Source organism: Nannospalax galili, unplaced genomic scaffold (genome assembly GCF_000622305.1).
Source record: "Nannospalax galili isolate Female #2095 unplaced genomic scaffold, S.galili_v1.0 scaffold278, whole genome shotgun sequence".
Lineage (NCBI taxonomy): Eukaryota > Metazoa > Chordata > Mammalia > Rodentia > Spalacidae > Nannospalax > Nannospalax galili.
Window position 1 is genome coordinate 3,377,602 of NW_008347536.1, and position 24,613 is coordinate 3,402,214.

The 24,613-nt window shown below is 40.3% G+C and overlaps 1 protein-coding gene across 1 annotated transcript in view; it reads right to left on the reverse strand.

Moving 5' to 3' along the window:
* Ccdc83 (coiled-coil domain containing 83) overlaps nt 1-21,622 on the reverse strand; it is a 62,739-nt gene extending 41,117 nt beyond the window's left edge. Inside the window, exons 1-3 of the mRNA XM_008844160.1 lie at nt 21,528-21,622; nt 13,562-13,646; nt 2,667-2,829 (exon numbers count right to left, since the gene is read on the reverse strand). Of these exons, the coding sequence (XP_008842382.1) occupies nt 2,667-2,829; nt 13,562-13,646; nt 21,528-21,622 (343 nt within the window). The remainder of the gene's footprint in view (nt 1-2,666; nt 2,830-13,561; nt 13,647-21,527) is intronic.
* Nucleotides 21,623-24,613: the final 2,991 nt, after the last annotated feature.

Genomic DNA, 24,613 nt, shown 5'->3' on the forward strand with positions numbered 1-24,613 from the left:
GATAGATTTTGGCCTCAGGGTTTTGGGGGTTGGACTGACCTGGGAGCCCAGCCCAGGAAAGATGCTGATCTAGGGCAGCTGGTGGCGGTTCCACCCAGAGATGCAAAGGAAGATGGGGGCAGGAGGTGGCCCCAAGGGCCCCTGGGGACTGCACTGAGGAGCTGGGTTGGTTTGGATGCAAAGAACCACGAAGAGGAAAGGTTAGCCCTTGTGTCCAGGAAAGAGGCTGGCGGGTTGTGCAGACCCAGGGAAGCAGAGGGAGGTGAGGGTGGGCCCAGGCCCAGAGTGCCCCTGGCGATCTGAGACGGAACTGAGTTGGTCTGGGTCCAGAGGATCAGGAAGTAGTGGTGGTTCCCCAGGCGTCTGGGGCGCCAAGACAAGGAATGGGACAGGACCCACGCTAGGAGGAGAGACCAGCAGGGGAGATGGGAGAATGAGTGTGCCTGGGGGGACTCAAGGCACGGAGGGTGAGATCGATTTACCCCAGAGAGAGAGCGCGAGGCCTGTGGGTGCGACCTTGAATTTCTGATCGTCCTGTATTTACCTCCCAAGTGCTGAGATTACAGGCCTGTGCCACCATGCCCAGTTTTGAAAATCACTTTAAAAAAAATTTTTATTTTTATTATTTTTGTATTTTTGAGACAGGGTCTCCCTGTAGCCCAGCTGGCCTAGGACTCACTCTGTAGACCTGGCTGGTCTCCAACTCACAGAGTCCCTCTGCCTCTGCCTCTCAAGTGTTGGGATTAAAGGCATGCACTACCATACCTGGCAACAATCACTTTTACAAGTGAACTATTTTATTCAGTCACCTAAACTTCATTCTTTTTTCTTTCTTTCTTTTTCTCTCTTCTCTCTCTCTCTCTCTCTCTCTCTCTCTCTCTCTTTCTTTTTTTGGCTTCTTTTTTGTGAAACGATAGCACAGAACAGTCAAACATGTCTTTTCCCATTCTCCCACTCTGTAAGATTGCAGAGTGAAACTTGAGTTCTCCAATGAAATATGTACAAATATTGAACCAATTCAAAAATACAATGTTTTTAGCCTTCCCTGGTACACTAGCTAAGCATGATGTTTTATTTGGCTTTTAGGCCCAAGTATAATATTGCTGAATGTCTTGAACAGGAAGCAGTGTTCAGAGTCAAGTACCATGAACTTCACAGTTGCACAGCTCATTCCCCACATTACCTTGTTTGTGAGTCCCTTGAAGGCAAGACTATCTGACTCATCTCTGTAAATCCAGCCCTTTTAGCACAGAGCCTGGCAATTACCTGGTCAGCTCAGTAAATGTTTGCTGAATCAAACAGTTCAGTCAGGCCAAATGTATACTCTTCAGTCCACAGGTCTAAAGGAACCCTGGACATGGTTTCCTTACCCACCCAAAGATGTACATAAGACCATACATTTTAAAGTCCTTTAAATAGTGCTTGTTAATGCCTTCTCATTAGAGCAGGCTAATACTGTCTGAGCCCCATGCCACATTCAGCTCTTAGGGGACAGAGAGGTGGAAGATGCCACTGAAGTTTAAGAGAGAGAGAGAGAGAGAGAGAGAGAGAGAGAGAGAAAATTCTAGCTAAAAGTTGGAAGGGAAAGGTTCCAGCAATGCTTCTCAAATCTTGCTGTGCAAGGAGACCCTGGGATCTTATCAAGATGCAGATTACAATTCAGCAGGTCAAGAAGAGCCTGAGATTCTGTGAGTCATAGAAGCCAAGAAGCTACTGCTTTTGTTCCTCCTCAGTGTGAATTTGAGGGACTAGATGGCACATACATAACTGTCTCCAAAGGTCTTTCCCAAAGTGTCTGTTGTCTTATTTCCCCTCCCTTCCCCAGCCTCTGTGGAATTCCTTCTTCCTTAGACAGCATCATGTGTCTTTCCCTCCCCCTAATCTAGTAAGTTCTCCAACTTGGTCCAAGTTTTGTATGACACACAACCCTGTGCTTTGTCCATCCATGAAGAGGTATAGCTCAGCTAGAGCCATTGCCCCAATTGTATGTAGCTCAGCCAGCATACCTGGGCATCCTTTGGGATGTCACCCCAATTCAAGGGATGTTTTAAAACATTTCTGGCAAAAGTGGTTTTAGAACTGTGCAGGATGAAGGACTAGGAATAAAAATGCCTTTGTCAAAATTGTGCATGTCTGACTGACCCGTGGGATCATGGGTTTCCAACAGTATGTCTTGAGTCTTGCATTGCCTTCCCTAGCATCATTTCCAAACTTCCCCTTTCTTAACTCTAAGTCCCTTTTCTCCCACCTGACCAGAGGGCTAAGCTCCCTTTGAGAGTCTGAGGCCGTGTTCTAAGATTACATTCAGCTTATCACCTTATCCTCAAATCTAAACCAAAGCTAAGGACAATGAAGTCCATCAACAATAGACCTTCATATGAAAAAGAACAAATCCCCTGTGAGCTCAGAGCGTGGCCAACAGGACACCATCAAGGGCTGAGGGGCAGATGGGTTTCTCTACAGCTTTGCTCACTGCCCTGTTCCTCCTCCTCACTTGGCTCCAGTGCCCCTTTCCTTCTTGTCTCCTTACCTGCATTGTTTGTGGCTATGTTGCTGAAGATGTCATATGAAATACATTCACAGCATTTGGAATGTACTGGAAGGCAAAGGCACTAATTCATGGACTAATTCAACATTTATAATCACTTTCTAGGTTCCTAACTCACCCTTTAAGCTTTTTTCCTTATCTCTTTCAAACTTCCATTTTTCCTTCATTGCTTCTTCAACATTCTCTCTTGTCACAACTGGTAAGCCTTCTGACTTTTCCTCACTCAGTTCCTTTAGGAGGTTCTTTATGTGCCAAATCTGTTCCTTCTTTAAGTGTCCATTCTGCCATGAAAATTGACAGTGGTTAACAACATCTGCTCAACTGTTTATACCATTTTCCCGGAACAGAGGCACACGCTGAGGCTTGCAAAGTGAGGAAGAACCATTTCATTGAATAAATTATGCACTATTGTCTCAAAGAGCTTAGGGATCATATAAGATTCAAAATAAAATAATAATCTATCGATGTAATAACCATTGATAGAAAGTTACATTTAAAAATTTTTGCTACCAGTTTAGCAGTCTGTCACCCTACCACAGGCCCATGAACATTAAAGCCAAACCCTGGAGGTAATTGTTTTCAATTTTCCGTCAACCCTGTTCTCTAGTCTCTGTTACTCATTTAGTCATCCATGCTGTGCTGTTGGGCTATATGCTGGGCACTAGGACTACATCAGTTAGCAAAACGGAAAAAGTCCTGCTTTTGTGGAATTTCCATTATTCTTTGCTTTCATTACAAGTGACCCTGCCTAATTCTCCTCTTTTAGGGTGATGGCTACTCACCATTCAAAACTTCACACTTGAAGCAAAGATAAAGCAGGTTTTTCTTGTGGATTCCCAATCAGTGTCTAAGAGGCATATTTAACCAACTTGCAGTTTATGTTTGCCGTTGTTAGCTTACTATGTGTATGCTAACACATTGTATTAAACCTGAGAGAATTAGTCACACACAAACCTGCCTTCTAGTAATTACTGAAGTGAGTCTTTCACGATGAAATAAATGACACTAGATAGTAACTTGAATCCATGAGAAAACACATGACATCAATAAAAGTAACTATATGGGTTAATATGAAATGTATGTAATTATATTTTTGTAATTATTTTTCTCCTATCTTATTTAAAAGATCCCTGCATGGAGAGCAATTGACGACTTAATGTTTATTATCAATTGGTCACAATTTATGAGGTATATTTTGAATGATAATAAAAATGAGGAGGAAGGGAATGGAGCAAAGTTTTTGTATGTTGAGATTAAGTTGGCACTAATCTCTATAAATTAGGATGTGAACTGGAATCCTCATGAAAAACCACTAAGAAAAATAACTAAACTATAATGAAAGAAATAACAGAGTTAAAATGGTCCAGTAGAAAACATTTAATACAAAAGAAGAGACAAATGGAATCAAAGAGAGCAAAAGAGGAGGAAACAAACCACAGGAGCCAGGCATAGCGGCCCAAACCTATAATCCCAGCACTTGGGAGAGGAAGGCAGAAGGATCAGGGGTTCAAGGACATCTTCCTCTGTGTAGTGAGTTTGAGACCAACTCGGACTATAGGAGACCTTGTTTCAAAAACTCATGAGTAAGTAAATTAATTAAATAAAATAAAAGAAACAAATGTCACATGTAAATCTTCCCTCATTAAAATGCTAGAAAATGAAAATTGGTTAAACAAGGCAATTAAAAGGTAGAACTTGGCAGAATGGCTTTTTAAAAAGTGACTCCAAGGGGCTGAAGAGATGGCTCAGTGGTTAAGAGCACTGACTGCTCTTGCAGAGGACCCGGGTTCGATTCCCAGCACCCACATGGCAGCTAACAACTGTCTGAACCTCCAGTTCCAGGGAATTCAATGGCCTCTTCTGTCCTCCGCAGGCATTGCATGACACAGGTGCACTTACATACATGCAGGCAATACACTCATACACATAAAATAAAAATAATAAAAAAATTACTCCATCACATGCTTTCTTTTTAAAAGAATATTTTATTTATAATTATTATTTTATGTGTATGAGTGTGTTGCCTGCATGTAGGTAAGTGCACCTGTGTCGTGCAATGCCTGTGGAGGACAGAAGAGGCTATCGAATTCCCTGGAACTGGAGTTTCAGACAGTTGTTAGCTGCCATGTGGGTGCTGGGATTCAAACCTGGTTCTTCTGCAAGAATGTTCTTAACTGCTAAGCCATCTCTCCAGCCCTTCCTGCATACTTTCTGAAAGATCCACTTTATAGTCTATGAAATGAATATCCTGAAAGTGCAAAGATGAAAAAAAAATTTTACCATGCAGACAAGTAACCTAAAGGATGTTGGAATGACTATAGTAACATAAGATAAATAGGCTTCATGAAAAAAAACCAACCACATAAAAATAAAGAAATGAAACCATAACGAGTATATATCAGTTAAAAGCAAATATATCCCATATTAAGGGTCCCTTAAGATTCAGGTCAATCTAGAAAAACAGAATGTGACTCTATTAGATCTAACTAGTTAAAATGAGGTCATAGTAGACTAGGGTGTGCCCTAAATCTACTGACTGGTTTTCTTTAGTAAAAGGCAGTGCAAGGGGATGGGGGAGGGTTTCACAAGCAAAGCAGTTGCCTAGTATATGTAGACTTTGGTTTTTATCCCTAGCATTGAAAATAACACAGAGACAGACACAAAGACACAAACAGAGGCAATGTGAAGGTGGGGCAGAGAGCAGAGTGGTATGTTTACAAGCCAAGTACTGCCAAAGACTGCTGCAATACTAAAAACCAGGAGATGGGGTGGTTTCTCCCTAAGACCATTCAGAAGCAACCAACGTTGTCTACAAGTTGCTAACACATTGAGTTTGAAGTTCTGGCTTTCTAAATGGTGAGAGAATAAATTTTTATTGTCTTGAGACACAGAGTTTGTGGTAAGCTGCTGAAAAAGGATAACTCATGCCAACACCAAAGTGGCTGATACATTGGAATGATCAAAGGTTTAATGGAGCCGTAATAACAAAGTGCTTCCATGAGCAATGATGAACATGCCGAACACAAATAAAAACTGGAACACTCCAAACTGCCCAATTTGAAGAGGTAAGAGAAAAACAGATGAAAGTGGGGTACAGTGTTTCTAAGTCATACTACCTGAATGCCTGAATAAAGAAACAGCCAGACTCCGCATTCACTTTAAGGTCAGTATGGATCTGAACTCTGAGAACAACCTGTTCCTTCAGATGTCTCTTAATGAACTATGCTCTCGAGCCAGGCTTCACTCATACTTTTATTGAATCCATATCTTCAGCATGAAGTGAGGAACTCAAAGCTAGGGTCCACCTCATCTCATCAGAGAATCATGCCCTTTGATCCCTAAGCCCAAAAGAACTCTCTCACACAATTTCAGACTTCTCAATTCTTCTCTCTGTTTGCAATGAGGAAGACATGCTTCTTCCAGTGCTTTGATATGTTAACCAAGCACACTCACATTCATGTACTATTTGGGGTGGAGGAAAAGGGGGAGTCCTGAGAGATTGAGGTCAGGTACTGTGGTGATTTGAAAGAAAATGTCCCCCATAGGCTCCAAGTATTTGGACATTTTGTCCCCAGATGATGGCACTTGTTTGGGGAGATTTTAGAAGGTGTGGCTATCCTGGAGGAAGCACGTCGCTGGGGGCAGGCTTAGATAATTCTTAAGCCTTGCCAGATCTCCAGTTGCTCTCTTGCTTCCTGTGTCTGCGTGATGATGTGGGAGCTTAGCTTCTGCTGCTCCCGCTCCAGCCACCTCCAGCCACCATGCCTCCCTGCCATGATGGACTGTAATTCCCCTGGAACTGTAAGCTCAAATAAACTCTTCCTTCTATAAATTGCTTTGGTCAGTGTTTCTATCACAGCAACAGAAAAGTGACTAATACAGGTACCCAAGTCACAAGAGGAGCATACGCTCAGTGAGCTAGTTTACATTATAATCTTTTTGGTTGCAAGGTTAGGTGAAAGTCATTAGTCAAGATTATGTCCATACTGTAAAAGTCATTCCTACAGGGAAAAAAACAGAAAGGCACCTTGGGAACCTGGGGGTCTTAATTTTTCCACATCCCCACCAACACTGTGATGATCTATCCTAGAAGCTGTGAAGTGGCACCTCATTGCGTTATTTTCATTTCCCAAATAACTAAGTTAAGCATCGTTTCATGTCCTTGTTGGTTATTTTTACATCTTTGGAGAAATAGCTACGTAAGGCTAAACTGAGTTTTGACAAAGGCATACAAGCAATTCAATGGAGGACAGACAACATTACCAACCAACACTGCAGGAACAATTGGGCATCTGTAGGTGTATTCATTCTAAAGATTTGTAATTCCACTTTTCACATTTAAATCATAGCCCACTTTGAATGATTTAGTTCAAAGTACTTAGTACAAAAATATGAAGACCTCTTTGCACATAAATACTTGTGCACAAATATTTATATTGCTTTATGCATACTAACCAATAACTAGAAACAACTCAAACATCCTACAAGTGACTGGTTTAACAAACTGTAGTACATCCATATTAAGGAAAGCTATTCAGCTACAAAGGGAACCAAATAAGGAACTAATATGGATGAATCACCAGAAAAGTATGCTGAACGAAAAAGCTGATCCCCAAAGGTGGCAAATTATGATTCCATTTTCATAATATTCTTGAAATAAAAAAAAGATAAAAAATAATAAAAAAGGAGAAACAATTAATGGTTGCCAGGAGTTAATGAAAGTAAGATTGAGAGAGTCAGTGGCTATAAAAAAGCAACATAAGGAGTACTTGTAGCTATGGAAACATCCTCTGTCCTACCTATCAGTGTTAATTTTGTTAATATTCTACTCAATATTGTTCCATAGTTTTCTTTTTAAAATTTTTTATTTATTTTTCATTGTGTATGTATGAGTGTTTTACCTGCATGTATATAAATGCACCCATGTCATACAGTGCCTTGTGGAGGCCAGAAGAGGGTGTCAGATTCCCCTGGAACTGGATGGTTGTTAGCCACCATGTGGGTGCTGGGAACTGAACGCAGTGCTTTGTGGAGGCCAGAAGAGGGTGTCAGATTCCCTGGAACTGGATGGTTGTTAGCCACCATGTGGGTGCTGGGAACTGAACATGGGTCCTCTTCAAGAGAATCCAGTGCTCTTAGCTGCTGAGCTGTCTCTCCAGCCCCTGTTCCATAGCTTTCTAATGTTACACAAAACTAAGCAATGGATAAGGATCTCTGTTTGTATTGTTTCTCATAAAGCTAATATATTATTTACCTGCTAATATATTACTTGCAAGTTGAATTGAAAAAAATTAAAGTCAATCAATATTAGCAACTGAAAAATCCATGATATACGATTGTTTAAATAATTCCCAGATGCTGGGGAATGAGCTCAGTTGGTAGTGTACCTATAGGTAAAAATATGTTTATACTCTGAAGTAAACATTAAGATAAAAATAATGATCACATTATAAAATAGATAAATATATATTCAATAGGCAAACTATGCCCACATTTTATTTTACATAACACTCTCTCATGGGCTTTACTCTTTTAACTTTTTGTTGTTGTTATTTGATATGGTATCATATAATTCAGTTTGACCTGGAACTTATTATGTACCCAAGAATAACCTTGAACTCCTAATCCTTCTGCCTCCACTTCTCAAGTATTAGGATTATAAAAGGTTAGTCCTGTGACTGAACCATGTCTTGTTTCCTTTAATCTTTTAAGACTCACAAGAATAAGAGTTAGAAGTTTCCTAAATAGTATAGAGTTCCAGTGTACAGTTCATTCCACTTTCCCCATTGATGGTACCTTACCAAGCCTTACCTCATCGTTTAGAGTATTATAAAATTGTATAATATATATAAGCATTATTAACAAATAGATGGAACTTGAAGCCTTGTTGTTAAAGTGAAATTACTTCAGAGGAGAGAAACACATAGATGTCAGTAACCTGGTAACCTGATCAAGGGTTGGGCCCAGGAAAAAAGCAATAGATGAAAACCAAGAAAAAATGGTCAGAGACATAGGAGCAAATTTAAAGGGCAGTCAGGTCCTGGAACCCAAAGGAGAAAAGCGTTTTAAGGAGAAGAAAGGTATTGCTGAAGGGGTGAGGAAAAAGTAAGGACTGAGAGGGTCTACTGGATCAGGCTCATGGTCATTAATAGCTCTTGCCAGAACAGTTGTGGTGGGATAGTAGGACCGAAAGAACAGGCTGAGGTACAGAAGTAGACAGGAGTCACAGAGCTGAAATATGTAATGAGGTGAGTAGAGCATGCAATTGAACAAGAGATAACCAGACGATAATCACAACAGAACTAAATATACAGAATAAGAGGTGGCAGGATGGAAAAGGGCATTTCTGATTTTGACATAACTACAGAGAAAACATATACATTGTCAATCAGTCATATTTAACTGGACCCTTGACTCTGTGACCTCAGAAGTTTTTCCTTCTACTAGTGTCAGCATGACTCGACTCAACAAATATCTTTGAGAACCTCTTCAAAGACAAGGTTTTGTTGCTACTGCCTAAAGAGCTTTCAATTTAATAATGGATCTATATTTTTACACAGTGATCCAGCTTAGACTGGGGAAATGTATTGGAAGGGTAAGGATGGGTAAGCAATGATGGCTTAGGTTGGGGAATTAGCAGAGGGAATGGGGAGAAATGATAACATCTGGATACACAGCTGGAGCTAGTCTGTTTCTTCATGATCATCACTGCTGGGTCCAGTGATGTGTGGAATTTGGTTTGTCTACTTTATAAACTGATATTCATAGAAACAAGAACTTTGTTTCTGGTTCCAAGTGATATTGCTAATAGGGAAAGGGATTCCTCAGTCCTGATTCTTTGTACTTTCCAAAGCTAGATCTGACCGGGGAGTCCCAATGCTGACTACTAGAACATGTGCACTGGTCCCTTGAGGGCAGCTCACCCTTCTTTCAAGCTCTCGATCTTATCCTGTGGAACCAGAACCCAAACATATTGATTGGCCAGATCTTTTACTCTCTCCTACAAACCTGTGTCTGTTTTAATTCTTAGTATGAATTCTGATTCTTGAGAATTGTGAAAGTATCAGAATCAGGCACAAACGCCAGAGGCTTGTCATGTTCCACAAATAGGTGTTGGATGAAAGAACAGGTTAGTTCTATGAAGAAAACAGCAACCCTCATTTTACAAGGGGACAACTGAGGCTCATGCCAACATTTCTCAGAAAGATTTCACTAGAAAGTTGTTCAGTCAGGAAGCAAACTCAGATTGTGACTCCAGATTCCATTAAAATTTAAAGATGGCTCAGTGGTTAAGAGCTCTGGTTGCTTTTTCTAGAGGACCTAGATTCAGTTCCCAGTACCAAAATGGGGGCTAATAACCATCCATAACTCCAATTCCAGAGGCTCTAATGCCTTCTTCTGGCCTTCACAGGTATTGCATGCATATGGTGTACTTACACACAGGCATATAAAACACTCACATTCATAAAATAAAAATAAGGACTTAGAGAGTTCTCAAGCCAAGAAATAAAAAATAGATAAGAAACACCTTAAAAAGTGCTCAAAATCCTTAGTAATTAGAAAAATGTAGATCAAAACCACTTTATGATTCCATCTTACCCCAGTATACTGGCTAAGATCAAGAGAACAAAAGACATCAAATGTTGATGAGGATGTGGAGAAAGTGAACTCTCACTCACTCCTGGTGGGATTGCAAACTCATGCAACCTAATGGAAAGCAGTGTGGAGAACTCTTAGGAAACTAAAAATGATTTTACCATATGATCTGGTTATACCACTCCTTGGCATATACCCAAAGGACTCATCCTACTGTAGAGATACCTGTACATCCATGTTTATTGCTGCCTTTTTTTTTTGTCTTTTTGAGACAGGGTCTCCCTGTAGTCCAAGCTAGCCTGGAACTCACTATGTAGACCAAGCTGGCCTTGAACTTACAGAGATCCCGCGTAGCTCCGCCTCCCAAGTGCTGGGATTAAAGGCATATGCCCAGGAACTTAAATGAGGGAGGGAGGAGGGAGGTTAGACAAGGAGAGAGGGAAGAGAGATAAATAAAGCTAAGGTGGCATAAAAAGCCAGAGAAAAATGTATTAACTCAACACTCCCCCTGAAAAATACACATATAATATCTGAACATTAGTACATGTGTGTACCTGAAGGCTATATAAAAAGGAACACAGTGCCAAACAGGAGAAACCTCCCTTTGAGTTGCTGGTCAGAGTAGTCCAAGAGACTCTCAAAATAACACAAGCTATTGCCACAGTCTTTGATTACCTCCCAGAACTTGAAGGTAAGACCCTACTGCTGAAGACAGGACATATGTCAGACACAGGACTTGGAGCAAGGGAGTTGGGACTGACCAGGAAGACTCCTCCCTGAAGACCAGCTCTCATAGTTCTAAAGGATACTATGCAAGCTACTAAGGAAGAAAATAAATGTACAATCAACGGTCAAACCAAGCTCTAAAGCCTAATAACCACAACAAAGCAAACTATCTCTATTGGTGCAATAGTGGCACTATTATCTAGGGGGTTATCAGCAGCTATCTAATTGGATTTAAAACCCTCAATGGGACTGAACTCATGGGTGGCAATGTGAATACAGCCAAATATACATGGTTCTCCTGGAGAGGTCATAGATCCTAGAGAAAACCCTATCTGTGTCATATTTCTAGACAAATGAGATAGATTTCTTACTGTAAGCTAAATATGAATCCTTATATTTACAGACAAATGTACTGTGTACCACTAATCAAAAAAGCTTTCTTTCTTGCAAAAGATGGAGGCTATTACAGATTTCTACGACTGGTCACACCCAGAGAATATATGTCTGACAGATGCCTGGCCCTAAGTGACATATCTACAGTGGAACCTCTACACCTAAGACTCATGGAATATAGTGGAACAGGGGGTAGAGAGAGTACTAATACATCCCTCAACTCTCACCAGCAAAGATTCTTCATACAACAGAGTGTGATGTGCACAGAAGACCACAACTGGCTAAGTTTTAGAGAATAGGAGAGTGTGTGTCCCTGGATAGAACTCCTGCATTAAACCTCACCCACCCATGGCTCAGTGCATGAACATTAGGAAACAGAGTCTTCCAGGCCACTGGAAACTTGCTCATATGAACTTGTAGCAATGCTGGCAGCATGCACAAGACCCATGCAGACTCAATCAGACAAAAACGCATCATAGAATGGGGGAAATGGACAGCAGGCCTCAACCCTAGCCAAGGAAATATTGGCAAATGATTACTGTGGGGTGAGGGAGAGTAGATCTTCTTTAAGTGAGAGACTCTAGGTAGCCTGACTAGACAGCAGTGGATGAACTTGCATGGAGGGACACCTGTATGGAAATGCTTGACCTGATAGGACTTAACATATATGACAGAATACCTGAAGTATGGTGGAGGAGGGCTATGAGGGGCTGGGGAAGGGGAGGGGGGTTCTAAATTTGATTAAGACATATTATATGAAATCTACAAATACTCAATAAAAATATTAAAAATGAAAAAAGAGAAAGATACAGCCTTTTAAAATAAAAGGTAAGTCAGATATAGCACACAACTATAATCCAGAATTCAGGAGGCTGAGGCAGGAGAATCATGAGTTAAAGACCAGGCTAGGCCATGTAGTGAGACCTTGTATCAGAGAAAAAAGAAATAAATGAAAAAAGTCAAATAAAATAGTTAACTGTGGAAGTTTCTAGCCCATACAAAATAGACATGTCACTGGGCATGGTGGCACATGCCTGTAGTCCCAGCACTTGGGAGGCAGAGGCAGGCGAATCTCTGTGAGTTCAAGGCCAGCCTGGTCTACATAGCGAGTTCCAGGCCAGCTGGGGGCTACAAGGAGACCCTGTCTCAAAAAGACCAAAACAAAACAAAACAAAACAAAACAAAAAAAACCAAAATAGACATGTGAACAAGGGTCACTCTTAGCCTCTCCTTATTGATGCCCCTTGAGGGAATGACTTGTGTCATTATCATTTCTGCTTCCAAAGTTTATTTCTGGGGATCTCTAATTATGATGGACATAGTCAGCACCCCTATGTTAGTCATTTTACTCTGATTTTTAAATACTTTGCTATTGCATTTTATTATTTATTTATTTTGTGCGTGCATATGTGCACACATACACATGCATGTACTTGCATGTACACATGCCACAGAGCACATGTGGAGATGAGATGACAACTTTCAGGAATCAGTTCTCTCCTTCCACCATTGGATTCTAGGGATCAAACATAGGTCATGAGACTTGGTGGCAAGCACTTTTACCCACTGAGCCATCTAGGCAGTCCCTTAACCTGAGTTTTATAAAAGTAAATTGTCATTTTAAATATCCATCCAGTATGTTATAATTACTTACCTTAGGAAAAGCTAATGACAACACATCTTAAAATTAACGACTGAGGTTATACTTTTTAAAATGCATTTACATATGCACAGTCTTGGAAAATCCAAAAGAAAGATTCAGAGACTAAAATAGAGAACCCGTGTTTTATAGTTTGGATAAACAAGAAATGGTTTCAAGGCTACCTTCCACATGATCAAAACAGCATGATGAACTGACTTCTACTGACATTACCAGTAGTGCAATGGAAACATTAGTACCTCTGGCCTTACAAGCATAAAGAAACTCAATAAATTTGGGCTGGAAAGATGGCTCTGTAATTAGGAGCACTAGCTGCTCTTGCAGAGGACCTGGGTTTGATTCCCAGCACCCATATGGTGGCTAACAACTGTCTATAACTCCAGTTCTAGGGGAATCTGATACCTTCTTCAGACCTCTGTGGGCACTGCATGACACAGGTAAACTTAAACACATGCAGGCAATTCACTCATACACATAAAAGAATAATAAATAAAATAAAAAAGAAAATAAATTATAAATCAGCCAATTCAAAGCATTGAAGAACACATTTCCTAGGGTGCATTTCATCATCATTCATCACTGTTAAAGGGTGTGTGTCCATTTCTGTGACTGTACATGGCTCCGGGTGCTAGACTCACCCTTTCAAGGTACTTTTGGTTCTTATCCCTGAGCTTCTTTATCTGAAACATGAATCGCTCCACTGCATTTTCCTTTATTTCATGGCTGGGAATGAACAGAGATAAGATATGTTATAATTACTTACCTTAGGAAAAGCTAATGATAACACATCTTAAAATTAAACTAAATTATAAAATGTGTTCAAAAGCTAATTTAGGGATAAGAATCTTTTATATGAGATATGTTGTATTTTTTAAATTTAACTAATTAACTAACTAATTAATTAGTTAATTTTTGGTTCTTTGAGAGGTCTCACTATGTAGCCCTGGCTGGCCTGGAACTTGTTATAGATACTAGGCTGGCCTCAAACTCACAGAGATCCTTCTGCCTCTGCCTACCACATGCTGGGATTAGAGATTTTGTACTGAGTATGATGGCACATGCCTTAAATCCCAGCACTCTGGAGGCAGAGGCAAGCAGGTTTCACGAGGTCATTCTGGTCTACATGGGGAGCTAGGGATATAGGAAGACAGACCCTATCTCAAAAAACCAAAACAAAAGAAACCACCAATAAAATAAAATAAAGGCAATCTTGTGCTTTTGAACTTGTTTAATTCATTAAAAAATTATATTGGAAAGAAAACTTTAAGCTTTTTTTTTGAAAAATCATACGTGCTTGTATTTCATAGATGTAATTTACATATTTTTAAATTATCTATAAATAAATTTTAGTTATTTACAATTTAGCTTAAAAGAAACCTAGGAAGGATACATAGAAAATATGCTTTCTGGATATTCTAATCTAGATGTTTCTAGAATTCTGAAACATCCAGACAAAAGTGACTGCAGGAGACAAGCAGGCCTTGAACTACTCAGGGGACCTGGGCACCTCAATTCACATTCATTAGGAGACAATCTCTTCAAATTAAAGCATTCCCTGCATATTGACACTTAGTCAATACCACAACAAGTATTTTTTAACCATCTGTTTGGTGTGAAAAAGAGCAAGAAAGGAATAGGAAGACTGGTACAGGATGATTGATAGCTATTTGAAGTGCTAGAACATTCCTGTTATTTCTATTAGTGCGTAAATCTTATATCTCAAAGTCTGAGACAAAATAAGGCTAGAGAAATAGCATCACTAAACACCTTTCTTCAGTTAAAGACAAAAGAAATCAAACCCCATGATTTAGCACTTCTGATGCAGCAAAAGGGGAGCAAGTAAAAAAACAAGGAATTATGGCTTTAAATCTTGTTTTTCGCCATTTCTTACCTACTTGATAACAAGCAAATCAATTCTCAGGGCCTAAAATTTTGAGCTGTAGCTGAAGAAAGCAACAGCCAGCTCTGCTTCTCATGTGAAGTAAAACAAGAAGTCACACGGGAAGCTTTCAGAGAGTGCACAAATTCTTCTTGAATCTGAATTTGACAGACCCTCAACAATCTCTCCAAAAAATATCATTTGTATTTATGATTTTGTGTACTTAATAGAGAGAAAAACTCCTTCCTTCCACATGATAGAAAAATGCAAAATAAAGCTAGCAATTCATGGCACCAAGAAAAAAAATTAGAAAGAGTTCTATTTGAATACTATGGAACTTGGATTTTAGCTCTGCTTTTCCACTAACTGCACAAGATGTTTAACATCTTTAGGCCTTGACTCATTCTTCTATAAAGAAGTAAGGTTAGAGCTGGTAAGGTGAGGGTGCTTGCTGTCCATCCTGCCGACCTGAGTTTGATTCCCCAGAATCCACGTGGTAGAAAAACAGAACTGATTCCTGTAAGCTATTCTCTGACCTCCCCACATGTGTTGGGGCATGCACATGCGTGCACACACATATACGCACACACAATAAATAGATGAAAAAAAGAGATCGAAGAAGACAAGCTCTGTAACACCTTTCATTTTCAAATTTCCATGGTTTCCATGCCCCATGTTCTCTTTCACGCAGTCATACATGCAGTGTGTACTTGATGGGCTACCACATGGCCCAGCACAGTTTCAGGCCTTGTAGAGACAGTGTAGAGCACAGTCTTCATGGTCTCTGACTTCATGGAGTACAATTTAATAGATAACAGAATAGACACATGGACACTCTTCATACATGTGATAAACATTGTGGGGAGGACTGCTGCAGCACTGGGCTCCACACAGCACAAAAATGAAGCCTCTAGATAAGGAAAGCCAGTGTTTACTTCTGATTTAGAGCTTAGGTTTACAAAAATTCTAAAAAGGTGAGTTATCTACACCCCTTGACCCTGTTTTGTGTGTGTGGTGCCAATATCTGAACCCAGGGCCTCATTCATATCACAGGAGTGCTCTTCCACTGAGCCACACCTTCAGCGCCCCATCTCTCCTATTTTATGTAGTATTTTATTTCACGTGTTTGGGTGTATTGCCTGCATGTGTGTAAGTCCACCTGTGCTGTGCAGTGCCTGAGGAGGTCAGAAGAGGGCCTCGGACTTCCTAGAACTGGAGTTATGGATGGTTGTTTGCCTCCATGTGAGTGCCAGGATTCGAACCCAGGTCCTTTGCAAGAGCAGTCAGTGCTCTTAACCACTGAGTCATCTCTCCAGCCCCTCTGTCTCATTTTTAAGGACAAAAATTTAAAATATTATAAATAAAAGTTATCTGAAGTGTGCAAACTACTCACATAATTTCTGTCATCATGTATGTTGGGGAACAGGCAAATGTCAAGCATGTTGTCTCTAGGTTGAGACTGAGTGTTTGGACCGACTTTAATAGCGTGATGCCCTGGCTGTAGCTGAGAACCTTCCTTGGTGATGAATGAACAAGTGGAGCAGGCGCAGACCACATCTACCTCAGCTCAAGTCCTGCTTGGGATATACTGAAACACAAAAGTTCTCTGTTCTTCTGAAAGTCTAACTTAATTGCTCATCTTGCATTTTAATTTTTGACAAAGTCTACCACCTCTACCCCCTGAGCGTGGCCTTTGCCTCATACTCCCTTTGCAGTGGGCAGTGCAGGATGAGCTGAGGTTATTTGCAGTCCTTGGGTGATTCTCAGCAGCCTGCTGCCAAGTGTTTTTGTGGCTTCACTCGTCTCCTTGAAAATCATGGTAATTGCAGGTCTAAAGCAGCCTCCCTGGAATTCAACTTTGCTGGGCTTCATGAAGAGGTAGATTTACCAGTTAACTTCAGAATGCCACATTCTTGGCCACTATGTGTAATTCCTTTGCTGTTCTCTAATTCTTTTTCCTCTCATATAGCCCCCACCAGTGCCTTAGTGTCTTATGCACCATGCTGAAGCAAGTGGATGATAAAGCAATGCACATTACAGTGATTTTAAAAGGCTGTAGTGCTGTTAGAAAGCATAGTGACACCAAATTGATAGCAACATAATCTGTCACCTTACCATTTTGCTCCCTGTATTACTGAAATGTTAGTAATGCACAGCTTCCCCTTCATGAAATTTCACAGCAAAGTTTAGAGGAAGAAAAACAACTTTGAAAAATGTAGGTCTTTTATTATATATTTCATCCAGGACATGATTTAAAAAAAATAGTGCAAAGAAATGAACAGTTTCAAACCAAGTAAGAATATAATTTTATCGATTTCCAAATCAGGAAACAAAACTGAATTAAAAGAAAAAAACTATACTTTTCTCTATCAAAAAACTCATAACTATACCCAAACCCATGTCCATCTACTTTCACTGTAGACAGCCAAGGAAAAAGTGTCAGGAAGAAAATAAAATCATCATTCAAGATAATCCCTTTATAGCACTGCCAGTATCCGAGCTTCAAACAATAAAACTCCGGGGAGGTTCATAGCCTTAGGCTCTTGGGATAGAGTCCTGCAATCATGGAAGCTTCTGATCCTAGGCAAGGAGCGGTAGTGGCTGCTGTTGCCAACGCTTTCAGAAGGTTGGGACAATGTACACTCACCAGTGGGAAAGAAAGCTCCCGTTCCATGGGAGGCCTTTCACTCAGTATTAGCATTTCAAATTTTGATTTCCTGTACTGACAGGCAAAACAGTATCTTATTTTTAATTTCATGTGATTTTGCTCTCAGACAAAACTCAACAGTATTTACTCAAGAAAGAAACTCTTGATTTTACACTATATACCAGCTGTGCTGGGCATTACAGATACAAAGACATAAAAGTCATTGTTCAGAGTTCAGAGTTTGTTGAGGAAGAACCAAACAGAAATTACCTTCCACATGTTTTCCTCTTCTAATATCTGTTCTGACTACTTTAAAAATATTTTATTTATTATTTTTATTTTATGTGCATGAGTATATTGCCTGCATGTAGGTAAGTGCACCCATGTCGTGCAATGCCTGTGGAGGACAGAAGAGGCCATCAGATCCCCTGGAGCTGGAATTATGGACAGTTGCTAGCTGCCATGTGGGTGCTGGGATTTGAACCCAGATCTTCTGCAAGAACAACTAGTGTTTTAACTACTGAGCCATCTGTCCAGGCCCCTGTTCTATTTTAACAACCTATTCCATATAAATTCACAAACTACCATCTGAATAAAATTGTTTCAAAATCTTGTTTATTCACAACCATAAATACATATATTTCTTTATCCATATCCATACTCATTATAGAAAAACTGAGGAAGAACAGGTATAAAGGAGAAAATAGAAATCAGTACTCAGAGGTGATTGGTATGTAGATTGAACATGGGTGATGTGGTTTCTTCACACACAGTCACAGACGTTCATCATCTTATTTTCTTCTGGATTTTTAAAAAGTTCAGCAGCTCAGAAGCCGTCATTCAACTATCTACTGTGTACTTACTGCTTATCACTACAGGAGACAGAACGAGAAATACAAGATGCTGCCAGGGGAGCCCTGGGCAGTCCTTCCTCAGATGGACAGGGGGGTGATTTGGCTTCTTGTCTATGACAAAAGTTCTGCTACAGGGGAACAACTGGAACAGGTGAACTGTCACTAACAGAGAGCAGGACAGCAAGCCTTTTACTGTTTTTGCCCATGAGATCATTTATTTTGTTTTAACAAATGACAGATAACAAAGGCATGGGAACAGTTATTTTCTATCTACACTAGCTCATGAAAAATCCCCAAAGTTTGCTTCTTCATAAACTTCTGTTAGAGGAGAAAGATGGCCTCTGTTTGACCCTGAAGAGAGGAACAGCTGTCACTGGATGTCACCACTAAAATCAAGGGAGCAAATTAGAGATGAGGCTGTATTTACAGAGCCAGGCTTTTCATACATTCCTGAGATGAAGGTTTTCAGTCACACTAAGAAATGAGTGGGGGATAATTACTACCTTAATGCTATCTCAAGTAGAAAACACAAAAGTGTCACATCTCTTTCCAAGGGCTGGTTGTTGGTTAAGGTTCTGGCCTTTACTCACTGTCCTGTAAACAAGGCATAAATGTACTTGGAGTTTCTTAGGGAGAAGGAGAGGGGCTCTCCCTGTCTACTGTTGAAGACAATTTTCTTTTCTTTTTAAAAAATATGTATTTTATTATTTTTAATTATATGTATGATACACACATATAGGCCAGAAAAAGGCATCAGATCCCTTGAGCTGGACTTACATACTGTTGTGAGCCACCTCATGTGGGTGCCGGAAACTCCAGAGGGGTCCTCTGCAAGGGCAGTACTTGCTTATAACCACGGAGCCATCTCTCTGGCCTGACAATTTGCTTTTTTACATTAAAGAAAATTATTTTTATTTTTTGTGTTTGAGTGTTTTGCCTGCACATATGCAAGTATACCCTTCCTTGTCATGCAAAGCCTGTGGAGGTCAAAAGAGGGCATCTGATCCCCTGGAACTGGAGTTGTAGACGGTTGCTAGTTGCCATGTGGGTTCTGGGAATTAAACCTGGGTCCTCTGCAAGACCAATTAGTGCTCTTAACAGCTGAGCCATCTCTCCAGCCCCTCAAGACAATGTTCTGAATAAAGACCTAGTCATTAGCATCATAGGCTCCCTAACTTCAACCTTACATCCCTTGAATAAATGGTTTCCCATCCCACGTGCTCTTCTTGGTCTGTCCTATCACTAGAGTCTACCCTTGCCCTCTGTCCTTCATTCTTCCTTCTGTCAGTTCCCGCCCTGTGACAAGCTCTTTCACATCCCAGTGTCTTCTTAAGTCATTTTCTATACCACTCTCTTCACAGCAACTGTCCTCTTCTAGAAATCAACTCATGGCTTCCTCAGATGCTTCTCCAAACCCTCTAAGTCAAGTCCTTCAGTTCTGCCAATAAAAGCATCCTATACTATATAATCTTTCGCCCTCTCTCCCTCCTCCCCTTTTCTCCTCTACCCAACTCTTTCCCCTCTTCCCTCTCCCTTTTTCTCCTTCTCTCCCTCTCTCAGTGTTGGCCTTCCCTGCTTTATCGTGGCAGGGACCACGTGGTCCTGTTCATTGCTATGCTCTAGTACCCAACTCTTGCCTGGAACATGATAAACACTCAAATATTTGTTGAATGAAAAAGAATAATTTCAGTCTTATTTGGAAACTAATACTTCTCCTGAATTCCCTAAAAATTACACATTAGAACACCTACCCTGTGTCAAAAGTTGAAAATGACAGGCTCCCAAGAGGCTAATTGTCAAAATAAAACAGCTGCAGCTCCTAGGAGTGAGACATTATGATCTCATTATTAAAAACAATTCTTAAGGCAGGAGTGGTGGTGCATGCTTACAATCCTGGCATTTAGGAGACTGAAGCAGGAAGATTTTCACAAGTTCAAGGCCAGTCTGGGCTATATAGCAAGTACCAGGCCAGGTGGGGTTACATGGAAAGACCTTATGTGAAAAACAAACAAGAGGACTGGAGAGCGGGCTTACTCTTGTAGAAGACCCAGGTTCAAATCCCAGCACCCATATGGCAGCTAACAAACATCCATAACTCCAGTTCCAAGGGATCCGACACCATCTTCTGTTCTCCATGGGCACTGCACAAAGGGTGAACTTACATACATGTAGGTATAAAACTCATACACATAAAATAAAATTTAAATAAATGAAAAAGATACAAAATAACAACAACAACAACAAAACCCCAAGAAACTGGTAAGACATCTCAGTCAATAAAGTGCTTGCCTTGCCAGCATGGGGACCTGAATTTGATCCCAAGAACCTTCATAAAAAAAACCTAGTATGCTGACACATGCTTGGAATCCTAGTGCTTGGGAGGCAGAGACAGGCAGATCCCTAAGGGATTGTTGGACAGTCAACCTAGCCTACTTGGCAAGTTCCCAGCCAGTGAGACACCCCGTCTCATAAAACAAGGTAGAGGGCTGGAAAGATAGCTCAGTGGTTACAAGCACCGGCTGCTCTTTCAGAGGACCCACATGTTCCTATGGTGGATAACAACCACCTGTAACTCCGGTTCCAGGGGATCTGATATCCTCTTCTGGCCCCCATGGGCGCTGTATGCATGTGGTGCATTTATTTACATGCAAGCAAAACCCTCATACACATAAAAATAAATCAATAATTTTTAAAAACCAAAACAAGGTCGAAAATGCCTGAGGAATGACAGCCAAGGTTGTCCTCTGGCACACACACACACACACACACACACACACACACCTGCACAAATGTGCACCTGCACACACATATACACATTCATACACACACACAAACACATTTCTCTGAATCACTTGGATTTGATAAGTAGCTATTTAGGAATAGTATAAGTTGGAATATCTAAGAAATAGAAAGTTAAAGGCAAATGACTTCTATTTTCCAATAAATGTAAACTAACTATCCCATGATGTGTTTTAAGGGTAAGCCAGCAAATTGTCTACACTGGAAAGAATCACTATTAACACGGCACAACAGAGGGAGATGAAGCCACATCAAGAAGCGCTGTTTCATAGATACTGCCTGGCCTGTGCTATATTCAAAGTTTCGAATGCGTTTAAAAATATGCATACTTTCTTGGCAGTGCATAGCTATATCACTTCCATAACTTATATGTCTCAACAAGGTTTCCATGGAAGACAGCTTTTGAAATCAGGATACAGACTTACGTATAGTCTAGGAGTGCTTCACTGACAGGCATCTTGACTTCTTTTGGTGGTCCATCTTGCACATCCTTTTTATTTCCTTTCCCTGTGCTTTCCATCTTTCCGGTTGTTTACTAAGAATATACCTGAATAGAAAACAGATGTAGGGAAAGTGAGCAGACTCCATCTTCACCCCTCTACTCTTGTTTATTCTAGACAAACTCCACTGGGACTTAACGGCTGTCTTTTCCCTCCTGCTTCGTGTCCCCAGACCTAACATCAAGCACAAGGCTGGAGCACATTAATCCACTGGGTTCTTCTTTTTTTTTTTAATTTTAGTAATATATTTAATTTAATGCAATGTATCCAAAACAGCACAATTCTATCAACTGGGTTCTTAAGTCTGTTAAGTCTGTGTTTAGCCTAGAAACAACATTCTCTGCCTGCCCCAACCCATCTGCAATTTTCTAAGACACAATTCTATTATGTAACACCAGTTGCTCATCAAGTTCCTTTAAGACCAAGGCCTGAATTTTTCTTTTCTTTTTTTAACTTTTTGTTTTAAAATTTTATTTATTATTTTTATTTTATGTGTATGCATGTATTGCCTACATATAGGTAAATGCACCTGTGTTGTGCAATGCCCACAGCATTCAGAAGAGGTTGTTGGATACCCTGGGACTGCAGTTACAGACAGTCATTAGCTGCCATGTGAGTGCTGGGATTTGAACCCGGGTCTTCTGCATGAACAACCAGTGTTCTTAACTGCTGAGCCATCTCTCCAGCCCCAGGCCTGAATTTCTTAAACTGCTCTATTTCCTCAAAGTGTTGGCAATGTGCACAGTACATAGCAACAGCTTGATGAATGTCTTATCTGAAAATTTTTCACAAAATTATTTTAACTTTATGAGCGTTTTGCCTGCACGTATGTAAGTGCACCCGTGTTATGCAATGCCCATGGAGGCCAGATGAGGATGTCAGATCCCTTGGAACTGGAGTTACGGATGGTTGTTAGCTGCCATGTGGGTACTGGGAACTGAACCTGGGTCCTCTGCAAGAGGAGCCAGTGCTCTTAACCACTGAGCCATTTTTACAGCCCAGTCTATTAATTTTTTAAGGAAAAAGATTCCCATAGAGAGGGCAGAAAGATTCCAAGAGCCAGAGGCCTGGGAGGACTGGGGCGGAGTAGTGTCTTCAGATATGACAGGACTGCAGTTCTCATGAACTCCTAGCAGCTGTGGTTGTCTGCATAAGAGCTGCAAAAGAGTAAGACAGTCAACATTCCAGTATGGATGGGGAAGAGGCTCAAGAGCCCACACCCCTAGCTGAGACACTATTGATAGTTGATGGCTGCTAGGGGAGGGAGAGTCTGTTTTCATTAGGGTGTGGGCCCTGGAAGGTTGCCTGTCCTCCAGTGGATGACTGGATTCAGTGAGTTACTATTACTATTATTTTTCTAAAGAGGGCATGAAGCTAGTGATGGTGGATGGTGGATCCAGAAGGAATTGTAGGGGAGGGGAGGGAGTGAATGTGATCAAAATACATTGTTTGTATGTATAAAATTCTCAAAGAACTAATCAAAATGTTATACTTTAAAATTTTTAAAATTTCATCATTTTCTATAAGAAGAAGTAAGAACGCAAATTCTTGAAGTAAGAGTTAAATTTGGCAAGGATTGTCATTATATAAAGAGCAAACTTTGAAGTGTTTTTTAAATGGCTAAGAGACTTAACAAAGGCAAATAATGATATGTTATTAATGATACTTTTTCTTTTTTATAAACCTTTAAAATAAATGTTTTAATTATTTTTATTATTTATGTATATGAGTGTATTGCCTGCATGTCTATGAGTGTACCTGTGTCGTGCAATGCCATAGAGGTAAGAAGAGGGCTTTGGATTCCCCTGGAACTGGAGTTAAGGACAGTTAGTAGCCACCATGTGGGTGCTGGGAATTGAACCCGGCTCCTCTGCAAGAGCAGTCAGTGCTCTTAACTGCTAAGCCGTCTCTCCAGCCCCCATTAATGATAATTTTTCATAAGCTATAAGTTGCTTTTATACTTAATAAATTATCAATAACATTTTTAAAAAGAAAAATCAAGACATAGGGAAATTCACTGATACATGCATTAAGTAGGGCTGATTCACGGGGTTGGCTTAGGTGCTAAAATACACTAAATTATAGAATTCCCTGAAAGATTTTTCTCCTTTAATTTCCACTATTCTCATAAGATCAAGGGCCTACTGTGTAATCATTGCATCAGTAGTTTGGTGTGGTGGGAAACACATATCTTAGGAATTATTTAAGTGGAAACTCTCAACAGTGAGCATGTTAGAATTCTTGGGCTTTGCTGCTTCTCCACCTGCAATAGACACAAGAAATCCTTCTTGAAAGAATACTAGGGTTGATGGATGAACCACACAAGCTGTGTTTTAATTCTTGACCTACCACCTACTTTTTGTGTGATCTTTAGAAAGCTAATCTGTGTGAACTTTGGTTCCTCATCTTTTTTTAAATAAATAATTTATTGAGAATTTCATACATGCATATAAGGAGTTTTGATCAAATCCATGCCTACTCCCTCCCCTCCAATTCCTCCCATATCTCCCCATCACTTTTTTCTGATAACTTCATGTACTCTTTCTTCTTCTTTCTTTCTTTATATTCTTTTTTTTTTCTAATGGGGCTTTTTGCTACTTTAACATTCTCCCCTATGAAGAGGTAACCTTAAAATCTTTTAAGGATTAAATAAGAGCTCTCAAATACTTTCAACATTTTTGGCCTTTGGAATGGAGTATGTTGCTAAGAGGCCCAAGGACATTTTGACTTTTAGCCAAGAAACTGGCTACTTTTCTTTGGGGTCTTTTTACCCTAACTGCCTAGCCAATTCCTACTTCCTATTCTTATCACATAACCCTCTGAAGAGGCTACCCAACTTGTGGATAGGGAATGGGGACGCAGACCACTCTGGCTCTTTCCATGCTAAACAGGGATACAGGATGAGGCCTCAGTGAGTCTATCTAAAAGACTCCCAAATTGCATAACTCTATCTCTAAGGGGAAAAGAAAGTCCTTGAATCGTGAATAGGAGATGTGAAGGAGAAGTAAAGG